Below are 16,708 nucleotides of genomic sequence, written 5' to 3' on the forward strand. Positions count from 1 at the left end.
AGTAGGAATATTTTTTGAGCTTTTCTAAACGAACTAGCAGTTTATACAGGGTGTCTCAATTTGCTCGATCAGGCCATTTTTCTCAAAAAGGATTTATGCTAGGGTTCTGAAATTTTCAGGCTTTGGTTACTAAATTTCAGAAAAATCGAATGATTTTGTGCCGTTTTGGAAAATTTATTTTTTCACCGGTAGATGTCACGCAAAATGTTTCAATAGAAAAGTTGTAGGGCATAGTCGAAAGTGTAAAAATAATTTTGGTTCGGTTGAAAAAGACCTATTTTTCACTGAGTTTGGAGGTCGGGGGAAAAAACAAGTTCTACTAGCAGGCAATAGCCTTTAACGAATTGTAGGTAACATGCATTTCAGTTATAAGATTTCGAAAAATAAACAAATAATAATTAGCCCAAGTGACAAATGTTTTTTAATGTTTTCAAAAATGCCACCTTCTGACGCAATGCACAAATATGCACGATGTTGCATATTGCGAAATGCTCCCCGAACCATTTCTGAAGTCACCCGGCGACATGCTTCGATGATTCTTTGTCGTAAATCTTTAACGCTCGTCACAGGTGTTTGGTATACGTAGTCCTTTATGAATCCCCAAAGAAAAAAGTCGAGTGGTGTTAGATCAGGGGATCTTGCAGGCCAACGAACAGGACCAGTTCTTCTGATCCATCTTCCAGGAAACTCGTCGTTTAGATATGCAACCACGTCACGATATTGGTGAGGTGGCGCCCCATCTTGCTGGAACCAGATGCGTCTGTACTCGACCAGAGGAATGTCGTCCAACACGTTGGATATTTCATTTTGAAGGAACTCCAAGTAGTTTTGACCGTTCAGACGATTTGGCAGGAAAAACGGGCCAGTAATTCTGTCACCTAACAGACCAGCCCAGCCCACACATTTAAGCGAAACTGCACCTGGTGACGGTGAGTAAATCCCCAGTGTGGATTCTCGTAGTCCCACATATGTTGGTTTTGACGGTTGAAAGGCCCATATCTTCCGAATGAACATTCGTCGGACATCAGTAGTTGATCGTGAAAATCCTGGTGTGCGTCAGCCATGAGGCAAAACCAATTGCAGAAGTCGAGTCGGCCCTGTCTATCACCGTCATGCAGTCCTTGGTGAAGTGTCGCTCGATAAGGATGAAAATGGTGTCTTTTGAGTGTTCTCCAAACGTAGTTTCGATCCAACCCTAAGTCAAAGCTGGCAGTACTGAGGCTCGCTCGAGGATAGGCGACGAAGTAGGCAAGTATGGTGTTTTCCATGTCAATGTCCTGGAGACCACGACCACGAAACCTCGGATTGATATTACCCCAGTTGTCGAAGTCGCGGACCACTCTAAGAACCGTCGTATGACTTGGTCTACAATTGGGAAATCTTCGTCTAAATAACTGACTTACTAGAGTAGCATTACGACGACCTTCTCCGTAAAATAATTCTAGCATATGAGCGCGCTGATCTTGAGTGTAAAGAGGCATACTGGACAACAATCGGCCAAGCTGAGATAATGTTTTAACTTTGAAATGTAAACGCTTTAATTACTACTCGGACAATTGATATTTCACGTTAAAAAACAACAAAAGAAAAATAAGCGTAATTTTTGGTCTACAAATCTTTGTTTGATGATCTTACTCGTAACCACGTCAAAATGGAAGACGCGGTCTTTGTCGACTTTGTCTAATTAGGTGTTGAACGTAATAATTTTCTTTAACAATAACTTTTTGCAGATCTGATTATTAACTACATAGCTGAAAGCATAAGTGCAATAAAATTAATGTACATGTGTGTTGTGATTATGTACGATTGTTTACGTTAAAGGCTATTGCCTGCTAGTACAACTTGTTTTTTTCCCTGACCTCCAAACTCAGTGAAAAATAGGTCTTTTTCAACCGAACCAAAATTATTTTTACACTTTCGACTTTGCCCTACAACTTTTCTATTGAAACATTTTGCATGACACCTACCGGTGAAAAAATAAATTTTCCAAAACGGCACAAAATCGTTCGATTTTTCTGAAATTTAGTAACCGAAGCCTTCCATACCTAACAAATAAACCCTGAAAATTTCAGAACCCTAGCATAAATACATTTTGAGAAAAATGGCCTGATCTAGCAAATTGAGACACCCTGTATATTTAATGTTTATTTTAAACCTATAGGTCCATATGAAACGATGGGCCACAGAAGAGGCATAGTAGACATTGGATGGAAGATCTTGTTAGTAACATTTTGAGCCAAGTTACAGTGATAGAAATAGCAGGGGAAAGTGAAAAAAGAAATGTTTCGTCCACTTGCAGTGCTGTCTGTAAAAGATTTCTGTTATCCCCCTCATTGCCATATATATTTTTAAGCTACAGTGTCGATTATTGATATAATAGTTTTAAATATGATGGAATTTTAGCACTTGAGAATACCCCAATCAATATTTAATTTTTCCATGTGGTAGCTCATATTTGCTCCAACCAATTTTTGCGTTGTCTACTTACTACTTTTGAGCAATATGAAATAACTCAAACAAGGCTTTAAAATAAATATATAGGTATTATATAATATTATCACAATATTATTGGATAATTATAGTATTAAATTGATTTATAGGAGGTTTCCAGAGCATACTTAAAAGGAGTCAAAATACTCTTAAGACAGACCTGAAAGGAAACTTGTCTGGAGATAAATCTCCCTGGCCAGGGTCAATGTTTTCAAGAGGGAAATACCAATCTAAATATATTTACTGTTGGTGTAATTTATCTTTTTACAATTTTCTCAGTTGGATTTCAAACAATTTGTTAAATATATAGGAAATATAAAATTTTTAAGAATATAATTATAATTTTTAAGCTTACATAGTATAGTATGTTAACTCAAATGTTTTTTTTTAAAATATGAAATTTAATGATTTTCTTTCACCTTGTACAAGTAAAATTTAATTCTTTTGGGATAACTTAAGTTTCAATAACTCAATTTCACGCTTCATTTGTGATAACATGTCACACTCATCTGCAATTACTTCATCAGCCTAATAAAATTTCAGGAATTAATAACTATCAGTATACCTAGACTAATTGATTGAGTAGTTAAAAAAAGTTGATAACATACTGGGTGGACAGCTATTTTGAGATTCTTTGACATCAAAAAGTTGTTGACATTGGCACTAGGGAAAGCACCATAATAATTTAATGGACTTTCATAAAATTCTTATCTACTACCACACTTAAAAGAAATATAATCTCTCAAGATATGTGGGGGAATTGATTTCCTCCGACTATTGTTGTAAAACTAAGAGTACAGATTTTTATAGAAACATACATTAGAGTAAGGGTTTCCTACAGACTGACTAAAGAAGAGTGTTAATCGTGTTACATTCCCTTCAACTATGAATAAAATAACTAATTAACTAAATACGTACTTCTCTATACTAATAAAGTATAAATCATCCAAATCGTTGTAACTTTCTACAAAGCTTTCAATCATATTTTTATTTTGATGGAAAATCTCTTTCAATTTCGTTATCTCATCTAAGCCCCACTCTTCTTTGGGTTTAATACCTTAAATTTGAAAAGTAAAATCTATCACTTAAAATGGATGAAGTTTAGTACAGAAGAATTACCATTCAAAGAGGTTGTCACCGCTTGTGATGGGATAGTGGAAAAAGATGATGGTAAAGGAACCATTTCTTCAATTTTAACTTTTTCCAAGTTTCCGTAATCCACAAAGTATAAATAAGCTTCATCGCCAGTAATATCTAAAACTACAGCTCTGTACCAAGATAAGTCCTCTACCAATCCACATATTTGCAATTTTAAATTATAATGAATCAGAAAATAGCCATGAATTTCAAAATTTACCAGAATATTTAGCCAAGACAACTTGACCTTCAATTGGCATAAAATTTGTCTCGGTTCGGATATTTTGTGAAAAACTTGCTATTTCCATGGTTAACTTTTGAAAATCTGATACAGCTACAAGGATTCAAAAATTGTATTAGTAAACTATATTACAAAAAAATCATTTACTTACATTTGTCATCAAGATTCATACAAAAAAATAAATGAGGGTTCTCATAATTAGTAATAAACAGCTTGACATTTTGGGAAACAACAAGTTGAGATTTTGGAATGTCATTCGCCATAATTAGAGATTTTATTGGAATCTAACAGACATAAATGCTGAATAGATAAACTGAGCTATTGATAATAAATTATCATACTTACATTTTGCTTTTCATCAGAAGTTTGTGACGAATGTTGTGAGCTACTAATAACTTTTGGGACTAAATGGTCACCATTTAGAGAAGGTAAATGTTGTGTTATGAAATCATTGGCACACAATTTGTCGTTAAATAGCTTAATTTCTGGATTTTTTTGTGATCCTTTTGCTGCCGATACCACTTTAAGTTTCCATTCTTGAGAGGTAAGTAACTTGCTTTGCTCAACTGTTAATTTCGGAACCAGGTGGAGGCTGGCACGATAAGCAAATGCTGCAGTGGAGTAAGCTGCGGATGGTAATGGTTTGATGTCTGCTATATTTATCGAAGCTTCGTTGCCAAAATCCACTAACAGAACTGATACCATATTTGATTTGCTATCAACAGACAACACTTTGGCTCTGTACCATTCACCATCTGTAAATCGGGCACCAAGGATGCATCCCACTTTTGGCAAGACCTTGTTAGACACTCTGTTATTTTGGCAATGATCTCTAATCATATTGCTTAGTTTATCCATTCTGTCCGACTCCAGAGTTTTCCGAAGAAACAATTCATCAGCAGAAGTAATCCAGACTACATAAACACAGTTGCCATCATCATTTGACGAAAGACTATATACTGGCAGCTTTAAATCTTCGTTAAAAGTTGGAACATCCATCACAATGGAAGTTTTGTTAACATCTAGTTCACTGGGTTTGGTGCCAGTATTTTTAAGAAGCTCCAGCCCATGATTCCACGGATAGCATACCAGTTGTATTTTCGAGTTTTCATTTAACACATCAATCATGGCTTCAGTTTTGTTTAACGAGACTAATTTGCCCTGTAGAGCACCATTTATTGGAATCCCATTCAAATAATCCGGAGGTCCATCACATTTAGCAATCAACAAGTATGATGGTATTTCTATATTACTAACTGACAATCTACTGACTTTTTCAACAGTCTCTGTATTGCCAAAATCGACATAAAAAACTCTGGTAGTCTTATCACCACCGCCAATTACAATAGCTCGGTACCACATGCAGTCTTCAACAGATAGAGCTGCTACCAAGTCTCCATCAGATAGTCTAACATACAATAATGGTTAAATAGCTTCTCAATAACGAAGTAAAAGATCAAATGAATGTTTTAAACTTACGACTTTGATGGAGCCACATCTTTGTCACGATCAGTGTTCAATTTTCTTTGAATATCTTCGATATTTCCTCCTTCAAAAACACTACAGAATATAGTATTTTCCAAATCTTCCCTCCAAACAAGAATTAGACTTATATCTTGACCAACAACAAGACCCCCGCATGTCAATACCGAAGGTGGTATGACACAAGCTAGGCTGTTGGAACCACCTTTTAGGTTATTGGTACTTGCACCAAACTAAAAAATTAAATAGCTTAAGCCAAATATAAAAAACCAGCTTCAAAGTGCTAAAAATTACAGATATTACAGAAATTGGTTTGGTTACATCAGTTTTTGGTCTCCTTAATGGTTTTGAAACATTATCCTTCAATGAATTTTGACTGAAGGGTTTACGAGCTGGTTTGTTATCCTTGTGATTACCATCCAGTTTTCCTACTGGCACCTGATTACAAGTTATAAAAAATTCATTTGTTAAGCATAATTATTAATTGAATCATCGATTACGTACTACTACTCGTTTATCAATAAAATCTCTCAGAGTTTCATTGTTTGAGGTAAATGATGGTGAATTATTTGAAGAATTTAGTGAAGCACCTGACGACGATGGGTATAATATCTCATTTATTTTTGTTGACCTTATATGATCAGACCTTTAGGAGTAAATTCCAACTTTAGCATAATATAATATAACAAATATGCAACATAAAAAATTTACCTATTTCTCACACAGTGCAACTTGTGCTCTACCCAATCATCAAACTGGCAATTTTGACAGCAATACCAAGCAGATTTGCATTGGCCACATATAAAAAAGGCTATAAAAATTAAAATACTATATTATTTATATGATTCCCTACCTTCAAAGGTTCAGTACATCTTTATTTATTTACCTAAATTATTACAAACTTTGCATGCCTGAGGTTTCATATCTGTTATTGGCATTTTTGAAAAATCAGTACAATTGCCATTAACCATATGATTTAGGTGGAACCCTAAGTACGTATCTGTTGCGTTTTCTATAGGTATATTTGGACGTTTTATAATATTTGGACTCAAATAATATTGAGTGTTAACATTAGCTACAGGAGAAGAATTGGTGTTTGGAACAACCACCCTAAGATTAGAATCCTGAAAAAAGGGAAATACAACGAAGTATTATTAAGTACTGTTATTAATTTTAGACAATTTGATTGTACATACACTTATTTCCACCATCCTATTCAGCCCTACAAATGAAGTTTTCTTTTATTAATACTTATTCAGTAATACATTTTTCAATTTCCATAAAAACCAGAAATACCTTGACTATTCTGATGATAATTTGAATTTTTTAACTTTGGTAAGATAAAATTTCCTTTTTTGTTTGCACTCTTGCCATCTTTTCCATACTCCTGAAACCCATTTATATATTTCAATTAGATAAAAATTTAGATTCAATAGGGGTGTATCCATACTTTAACGATTAAGAAGTTTGAGATTATAGAAATCCACGAATGAATTTAATCTGTATTATTCCAAGTTAAATAGTTTAATTAAACTATTTAACTTCGAATTATACAGATTAAACTTTTCATGTTCAGTCTTATTATGCTTTAATGAGAAAAAAATAATTCTGAACTTTTATTTGGATACACCCACTAATTAAAAAATTAAAGAAAAGTAACATGCCAATTCCAACGTCTGTTGTTTTAAGTGCGTTTCAGTATGTTTAGCAAATGTTACTCTTATAGGATTATTATCTAACACTTTTTGATTTAATCCGGCAATGGCTTGCTCCGCTTCCTTTATAGTTTCAAAATCGACAAATCTTCAAATGATGTGAAGGAAATTACATGTATATTAGAAATCAAAATTGACTACAACATGCACGTTCGTTTATTTTACTTTGAAATTAAATTGTATGTTATGGTTGGGTGTATAAACAAATGAAAAAATTATTTGTATACACTTTGGAATGTCTAAGGAAGATTGATTATATAAGTGATTTTTAATTATTAAATGAAATGACAATTTTCATAGATTCAAATTGTATTAAGAAAGCAGCTAAGAGCAAAGTACATAAACATAACATACCCATAGTTATAATTGGTAGGATTCTTTCTGGTTTGTCCCATGTGAACCTTACATATTTTACCATATTGAGCAAACAGATTTTTCAAAGAATTCTATGTTGTTGATATATTTTATTAGGTTATTTCAGAATAGTTTCCTTTTACCATAAATTTATAAAATCATTGAAAATAAAACTCATCAGCTATAGCCATAAATAAATTTTCAATTAAAATCATTTTAAACCAAATAAATTTCAAAGAAGTCAAAATATATTTAAATTAAGACCATTCAAAACTCTAATTTTACTACAAAAAAAATATAACTCCCCTTTTTATTATTTCTTTTTGTTAATATATTTTTTACTATTTTTGTGCCTGGTGTTATGATTGACACATCTTTATCATGGTAAATAAATGTGAAAATTTGTAGTTAACTAAGATTTCTTTCCATCAATAATCAGGTTTCCAAAGGAAATCAGGGAAAATTACCGAATTTAAGAATTTGGAAAAAGTTAAGGAATTTCTTTACTTAAAACGTTTTTCTATGGTAAAGTTTGGTGATAAATTTTGTGATTACTATTTAGTTACTTAAATGTTCCAGTCATTTTTGAAGGTTCTATAATTCAAATATTGCATTAAAAAAAATTTAAAACAACGTGAAAGGAAAAAAGTCAATGACATACTGCGCTTTAATCCCATTGAAATAAGTTATGTATAGGGCTGATTTGTTTTTTAGGGGGATTGGGAGTAATGCTAAAAACAGTGATAACATAGTCATTATCCCTAAGAATAAAGAGGAATGTATTTATTTATACTTAGGGAGAATAATTTGGTACCAATACCCCTAATGCTCATAAAGTAAGCTCTTATACCTAAAATGAAATCAAATTAGCTCGGTACACCTAATACAACTGAAACAAACGTGGGTGACGATTTTCCTTCCCTCTCTTGTGCCAGGGGAAAATTCAATCATGATACCTACAGATTGTCTCAAAATAGTCTTTCTACGTAAGTATCAATAAGTGCTTTCTTGGTTGTATTATAAAATTAAGACTAAAACAGTGTTCTCACAAAAATTAAGGAAAAAATAAGTAAAAATAATAACCAAATAGGCACCAATGTAAAACCAAACAAAAAGAAATCTTTATTCGAACTAAGTCACCTTAGTTTTTTAAGTAAAGGATCCCAAAAACTTATTTGATTTAAGTTCATTTAACTATACGAAAAGCTGAACTTGTGCTTATATATTTATTTATTGGGTATTGAAGTCCCAACTATTTAGGAAACTGCTTTTGAACTGAAGCATCAAAATATATTTAGCTGATGGTGCTTTTCCCCAGATTTATTCAAACTATGGCACTTTAGGTACCAAACCCCATGCTAGAATTCTTAGATTAAGTTGGCTTGACAAAACCTATATACCTTGGCAGAATTAAAAGGCCACACGCATTTGGATTTTGAACTGTTACAAGCGCTAGTTTCCAGAATAGGATTGGTCGTATTTCCTGAATTTTTAAAACGCCATTGTGGCCCTTTAAAAGCATGGCTAGCAAGAAATTTATTTTCAATGTTTTATCCTATTTAGATATAAAAGACTCACTTCATCAAACGAGCGTGGAAGTCCGCATACATAGAGGGAAATGGCTTTAATTGTTCCATTATTCACTCTAACAAAAATTTATATTTCTTAATTTAAGCATAAGTAACATAATAGTAATAGGTATAACACTTCCTATTCTCACAATGTTAATTATTTTAACGTTCTATGAACCATGCTCGAGAAATCATCACAACAGTAAATTCTCTACAGTAAAAAATAAGGCTTACTTTTGCGAGAAAAATAATTAATTATTGAATTGAAGTATAAAATTTACAATTGGAAAACCCAATAGAGAATCAGACCAGCGCATTTTAGCACAAATTTATTAACATCCAAGAAAACCGGCAGTAATTTCGTCAATGAAGTGAAATCAAGTTTTTTCTCTTCCAAAACTTCCAATTGCATAATAACTCCATGACAGACTATCAATCAGTGTAATAATTAAAACTATTACATTACTCATGATATTTGGCATGGGAAGCAGGGTGACCACAGAAAACTTAAAAAATTTTATAGGAAAAATAAGAATTTTTTTTATGAATTTATAGGAATTATTTTTGCAAAATAAAGGAAAATGTACGTAACATTCCATTAAAATTTCAGGAAAACATAGGTTTTAAGTACCTTTGAAGTGAAAATTCATGATTTTTAAAGGGAATTAAGTTTGATAATTGGTTGAGCGAGCAAAGATTTATAATATTTCTATAATTTTGTTGATTTTGATAACAAGACATAATTTCAACCGGTGAAACTGGAAAAATTCCACAAATATAGGAAAATAACGTAATTTGTAGGAAACTATACGAAAACATTAAAAATATCAGAAGAATTATAAAATATAGAAGTTGTGGTCACCCTGGAGAAGTTCTTGATAAAGACATCACAATCAATAGATACTTAAAACCGAGCAAGTCAAATCATTTCGAAAAAAAGAAGTTACCAAAACTAAAGCTAAATTTTAAAGGGAACCCTCACTTACAACAGGGGAAGGCCAAAGGGTCAGGAAATAACTGGTTTTGAAGCACACTGCAAGTCTGGATTTTATGTTACCCCTATGCCTCCCCCTGTTGTGAGTGATGGATCCTTTTAAGGTTCAGTAAATATTGTATAATGGCGTTAACTTCCACAAAACGAACTTTTAGCAAACAAATTTGGGAAATAGATCTGTTCACCTTGACGTGATGGGTTTCGACCTTTTGTTGGGCAATAAAAAGAACTTAAGAACTTAAGAACCTCGTTATTACTGGAAGAAAATCTCATCCCACCGCCTTTACTTGCATAATCTTTTGCCTTTGTCACAATAATGGGGGAAGACACTTGTGATGAGTAACACCCGCTCTGTTTCCCCATCATATCTATCCTAAGACCTTATTGGTCAATCACTAACCAATATCCCTTTGCCAGGGAAAACCCTTTCTTGGTGTTGGTACAAATACCTATGGTAAAACCTCTCCTTAAAAAGGGACTGCCCTTTGTGGAGAGGTCAGATTTGTTGTATGACTTTGAAGAGAGAGCTAAATAAAATTTTTTCTTTTTCTTTAAACATTAGTCCTTTTATTTGTTGCTAAAGCACAAAGTCACGTATCCCAAGTTACACACTCTGGCACGATCGCATGCTCTCTCTGCGTAGGCAGATAGTATCTTCGAGGAATTATGAAAACAAAGGCTATTGTTGCGTCTATCTGCTAGCCTGAATACATTCTTGGCAAAGCTAGATCCACCAAAAGAAAAATCCTGCAGTAGAAAAAATAACAGAGAATTTACTTTTTATGTTGTGGTAGATATTCCATTGGCAAATTTGCACCGGCTCCCTGGTTATAGGAATTAACCGCATTCGAATTGAAGTCTTCAGCTAACGGGTTCCAATGATCATCCATTATTCCCTAAATAAATTTTTTTAGTTTAGTTTTCCTTCACAATATGCATGTACCAATTGAAATAGTTAATTGAGTCAATAATGAAACATTTGCAAGGGCCTGTAGGAAATGCTTTTGTTTCATCATAGAAATACAATCTTTTTAAATAAGCTTATCATAATCATTCAAATTTCAATAGTTTTCAAAGCTAGTCTCACGAGTTAGGGAATGATAACTGAAATCATTAAACAGAAAGACTGAAAGGATTTACAATGTCACATGTGACAATGAACGTGGAATTAGGTATATCACTTTTTTAAAGAGATATAAAGACACACTTTTACTTTCTATTGTGAAAGGCAAAAAAACTGTTTTCATATTAAAGAAATATTTATGAGATATCTTCAACCACCAAAATTGCAAAACAGACCAAAACCTAGGGATACACCGATATATCGGGCTATTTTTCTAAAATCGGTATTGGTCAATACTGGTATTAGAAAAATATTTTCAGAAAAACATTTAAAAATAAGAAAATTCTCAGTTAACTAATGATAATATTTTATTTGATCGCCCACACCACGTACGCCAGACTTCAGAAGCTACAGATCATACGTTTTTTTAGACAGGCAGTTACGAGCGTAAACAAATGAAAAACAACATTATTTGACTTGTGATAGAAAATATGTATCACTTAAAATTTATATAAAGCTAGAAACATATTCGGATATGCTTTTGCAAAGTTTTTTTATATGAAAAATTAGAATAAAATGGTATGAGAGTGTAAGGGAATCATTAGAAACAGTTAAACCCAAATCTCAAAATTCACTCTTTGAATGTTACTACCAAAAAGTAAAAGGACTACTGATTTGGAATCGTTAAATTTAGATCTGGAACATCTCGTTATATGATTTGAGGTTATGAATATAAATTAAGGATAATCCGCAAAAATCTTTGTTTAAAAATAATGTTCTCAGGAATATCAATGATGTAAAATAGAATGAATTGTTTTATATTCACTCTTTAAAAAAAATACACTGAAGCAAAAGTGACATAATAATAAAAGTGGTAATTAAGTCACTTTTGACTGAAGTAATAACGACAATAGTTGAGGGCCTAGAGATGATGCCCAATTTTTTAACAACATAATTATATTGCGAAATTTCTTTGAAATGATGATTGTTAAGTTAAAAAAAATTAAATAATCATATCCAAAATATATACCTGCTAGACGCGGGGCCTTATTATATACGGTGCCTACGTTATTATAAATCGGTAGCCGAATTTACCGAAACCAGCCTGCGGTGTCCCAAAGACTATATAAAGCTACCTTTATATAGTCTTTGGGGTGTCCTTTGTTAGAACACGGCCAACTTAGATCCACTGCTACTCGCTCTAGTGCGAGTAGCAGTCATAGATATAAGAAATGTATATAAAGGTCTAGATAAATTTCGGGGCGTCTAAGCCTAACATAAAATACGGAATTGACACCTAGCAGACACCGAGGAAGGCACGTGACCAGGAGCGCGAGCTCTCTTAGCATTTTAGTACTAAGTGCTTAACCTTTCCGCAGGCCGTAGTCTTTAGACACCATCTGTTGGTGACTTTTAGTATAAATTTTAAGCAGGAGACAATGGGCCTGTTGCAAAAGTTCGTTCGGCTAGGATTCTACGTCACGATTCTAGCTAAATGGGGCGTGTCTAGCCAGTTGGCGATCCTAGCCGAATAACGCGTTGCAAAAGTATATTTTCAATTTTGCTAGCGAGAATTATTCCTAGCCGATTGGCGACTGCTCCTACGCAGCCGCCGATCGGCTAGAGCCGGAAAAATGGCTGAATTTATCGCGTTGCTTGATTTAAATGAATTGAATAATCGCGGTAATGAAGCTGCAGAACCGGATTTAAGGCGCGAAAGAGTACAGCATGAACGTCCAAATTCATTAGAGCTGTCTGAGAAGGAATTATTACAAAATTATCGTCTTCCGAAACCCGTATTTATTCAATTGCGGACTGAGCTTAGGCCAGATCTTGAGCATGACGTATTGCGCGGTCGGCCACCGTTGCATTCTGCAACTCAGGTATGTCTTTTTTCTTCATAAAATCGAATAAGAGAAAGGTATTTGTTGCGTATATTATTGCTTATTGATAATATGTATTGTCTGAGATCTTTCGAACGCGTGTATTGACAATGCCAAGCTAACCGTCATTTAAGGAAAGGCGTTTTCCCAGGGACTTCATCTGAATTTTGGACCCAAAAGAGTTCATGAACAAATTTGCATTTAGCTACATTCGAAATTTACTGTTTATATGGTGCAAATAACTATTTCTGTTAAATATTGAAAAATATTAAATTTAACGGGTTTTTGCCCCCCGGGCAACAGCGTTTCCCCCTCCTAAAAAACCCTTAAACGACGGCCCTGGGTTTGCCATTTTGTAGTAATTTACCGTAATTCTCTTTATTTATTTACGATTTAAACAAGTAAAACATTGTAATAACGCTTTTATTGTTTATTTTACGTTTTATAAATTATTACAAAAGTTAACAAGTTTGCCCAAAACTTTGCAATTTTCTTCAATTTCAGTTTCATTATCAGTATAATGAAATTAGAAACAGTTGTAAAAGCAATGTTTATTTTGAAATAGGGTAATTTAAATATAATTAATCGATGCAAAAGTATATACTGAAACGCGAATAACGTTTTGTAATTTAACTTTTACTTTTAACTTTAAACTTTTAAAGTTATATTTAAAATAGAACCAAAGTTCAACCAAACAATCTACGCTTAAAATTGGGGAATTGCCATCTGCTTAAAAACGTACTATTTCCCCGCGTAAATAGCATCTTCTGATTGGTTAAACAATGCGCGCGGTAAAAAATAAAAAGTAGACAAGTTTGCTAGGATCTCGTTTGGCTAGATCGCACATCGGCGACTTTTGCAACGCGTTTTTTTGGAATCCGCCAAACGACCTAGCCGATCTGCATTCGCTAGCCATTCGGCTAGGTTTTTCAGAATGACTTTTGCCATAGTGCCGCTTGTAAGAACCTTGGACTTTTGCAACGGGCCCAATGGCTCTCACGACGATAGCACGAGCTTTCTTACCGATAGATAGCGCCTTATAAGGATAGCCTGCAGAAATTACGCGTTTCTGCTAGCTGTCACCTCCGTATTCACTCCCTTTGAAATATTTTATCTAGACCTTTATATACCTTTCCTATATCTATGGTAGCAGTGGATCTAAGTTGGCCGTGGTTAGGACTCGTGGACAGTGATGCCAGATCGCGAAAACGATTTTTTATTTTTGGGGTGTTGAAATCATAGAAATCTCATAGGTAACTAGAATGCTGCCGTGTAACTGGCAAATGGGCCAAACGCCGTGGCAGACGATAACCAGATCTCAGCCAATCAGAGCTCAAAGAGTGGTTCTGCCAAGAATTTAATGTCACCAGAGAGAATGAAGTCACCTATCTCCCGCTATAGTAGCGGATCCAAGGAGGATAATAATAATAATAATAATAATCAGCTAGGCTAATACCCAAGGCACCACCTTAGGCCTAAGTCATCAAGCGACTTTTGAAGCCTTTAATTCAGGTGGCCGGGTTACAATGCGTAGGAGGGTGGTGGCAAGCCCTGCATGCCACACGATCGAGCCAACAGCTCCCTACACTAACTATTACCGTTAACCTTTGACAAGTTTTTTAATGGAAGGGGAAACCGAAGAGCTCGGGGGAAAACCCCTTAAACCAGTGAGGAGAGAACTTGCAAACTCAACGCAGAAGGAGTTGTTCCGAGTTTTCACCCAGTGCCACAAGCTGGGATCGAACCCGGCTCCTCTTGCTGCGAGGCGAAAGTGCTCCTCCTTGGCGGAACCACTCTACGGCCTCTCATTGGCTGAAGGTTCAAGGCGAACTGGCGTCAAGCTCGGCCGTAGGCGGCAGCATTCTAGTTACCTATGAGATTTCTATGGTTGAAATTTTCGTCTTAAATTTTTTTAAATCCATAAAAACAAACCCAGTTACAATTAGGTAAAAAATTTATTTATTTCAGTTCGTAAATGAGGGTATTAAAATAGTGAGGACACTAAAAAACTAACGATTGGTGGTTATTTATTTAAAACCATTTCAACATTGAATTTCCCTATTTTTTAGTCCGATTTCCCTTTTCCCTTATTTACATAAAAAATCGAGAAATAACTTCGATTTCTATGGTTATTTCCTAGATTTGGACAGAGACCCTTTCTCGATCTGGCATCTCTGCTTACGGATAAATAACCATAGATACCTTACGCTGCGTGCCATCTATCGGTGACCAAAATTAGTATTTGGAAAAGAGAACGCTTAGGCTTAATAATGTTAATAGCACTATCACATCGAAAATAAATAAAAGGTGGCGCGTCGGTCGCTCCAAGATGGCGCGATCCAAGGGGGTCTCGATCAAGAAGATGTTTGAAAAAATATCTGTACGAGTTAAAATTGATGACGTCATCCAGATGAGCCTCCGTTGATTTTCAATACGATCTCATCTGGGTGACGTCACGATTTTACATAGCAACGCAAAACCCGTAATATTTTGATAAAAAACCATGCGATCGAGGCAACCTTTTAGTTCCCTTTTTTACCAACCTTGGGCGCGATCAAGGAAACAAATCAGACGACATAAAAGAGTAGTGGGCCAATGGCAGTGCCACGTCACACAACGGGGGGGGGGGGACAGAATAACGTGGGAGAGTGAGATTGGTGTATATAGCGAGAAGCGTTCACACCAGGCGCACAGTGACTGACGTGGCAAATTATTTTAGCTTTTGGTGGAAAGATGGCGCTATAACGTAGCGCATCCAGAAATTATGCTTTGTGTGCTAGTTGACATTTTCGTATCAGTCCCTCGTAGGATTGTGGATCTATACCATTTCATATATATATATATATATATATGTGAAATGGTATCTTCTTGAACTGGTAACACCGCGAGTGTATATATATATATATGTGTATATATATATATATATATATATATATATATATATATATATATATATATATATATATATATATATATATATATATATATATATATATATATAACTTGCGGTGTTACCAGTTCAAGAAGATAACTTTATGGTACCTAGCAAAAAAATATTTCGTATTTTTGTTAGATTTATGATTTAGCGAACGATTAAAAAAAAGTTTCCCACAAACACGATATCATTAAAAATTTTGAGTATTTTCTATATTTTCTACTACCATAAGTCTAATTCTTACCAATAGTTGATTCATTGAGTTGGGAATAAATAGAGGTACAACTAAATCTGGCTGGCGCGGGACCAATTTCGTTCAATATGGAGACTTTTTCAACTATATCGTTCAACCGTGGCGGCATCTGTCTCTAGTGGTGGCAACTATATTGCAATTGAATTTTTGCGCGAATCATATAACTTTACAAAATATAGATGGCGCCAACGGGGTCTCGATCGAGAAACGGTTTGAAAGAATTTTTTGATTGCCTCCAAAATTCGTCTGTTGCCCTGGAATAGTTCAGCCGATGCCTAAGAATGAGTTCATATTAAACTCTTTAGTGGGAGAGAAAACGGATCCACAGCAGCTGCTGAAGCGGGGAGGCAACATTTCAACAAGATATCCAAGGTTATTTTATAAAAAGAACTATTCAACAAAGTACCCCGAGAATTCGTCAAAATTCGATAGTGAGCCCTAGGAATATGAATGACCCGTATCCATTCTCCTAGGTGAGCCAAATACGCAGGAAACGTCAGTTCTTTGTTTCCTCTAAAATCGATTAATTTCAAGAAATATAATTGAAATGATATAAAATTATAAAACAATTCTAGGTCCTTTAGTTCTTT

General features: G+C 34.4%; 1 protein-coding gene across 2 annotated transcripts; it reads right to left on the bottom strand.

Moving 5' to 3' along the window:
* Positions 1 to 2,884: 2,884 nt before the first annotated feature.
* On the bottom strand, positions 2,885 to 12,160 carry LOC149936582 (tudor domain-containing protein 1-like). Of its 2 annotated transcripts, none has more exons than XM_090153951.1 (19): positions 12,078 to 12,160; positions 10,762 to 10,880; positions 8,998 to 9,064; positions 7,420 to 7,511; positions 7,015 to 7,153; positions 6,647 to 6,737; positions 6,547 to 6,572; positions 6,237 to 6,474; positions 6,062 to 6,161; positions 5,855 to 5,996; positions 5,672 to 5,788; positions 5,348 to 5,583; positions 4,214 to 5,276; positions 4,020 to 4,152; positions 3,848 to 3,961; positions 3,610 to 3,777; positions 3,409 to 3,547; positions 3,099 to 3,153; positions 2,885 to 3,018 (listed from the first exon to the last, which is right to left on the bottom strand). In XM_090153951.1, the coding sequence occupies exons 2-19, from the start codon at positions 10,872 to 10,874 to the stop codon at positions 2,926 to 2,928; spliced, it is 3,126 nt and encodes a 1,041-aa protein (XP_090010077.1). In that variant the 5' UTR covers positions 10,875 to 10,880; positions 12,078 to 12,160; the 3' UTR covers positions 2,885 to 2,925. The 2 variants fall into 2 exon arrangements, with proteins under 2 accessions (XP_090010077.1, XP_090010076.1); XM_090153950.1 differs by having other exon boundaries at positions 5,654 to 5,788.
* Positions 12,161 to 16,708: the final 4,548 nt, after the last annotated feature.

Source organism: Leiobunum rupestre, chromosome 7 (genome assembly GCF_980474605.1).
Source record: "Leiobunum rupestre chromosome 7, qqLeiRupe1.1.hap1, whole genome shotgun sequence".
NCBI classification, from domain to species: domain Eukaryota; kingdom Metazoa; phylum Arthropoda; class Arachnida; order Opiliones; family Sclerosomatidae; genus Leiobunum; species Leiobunum rupestre.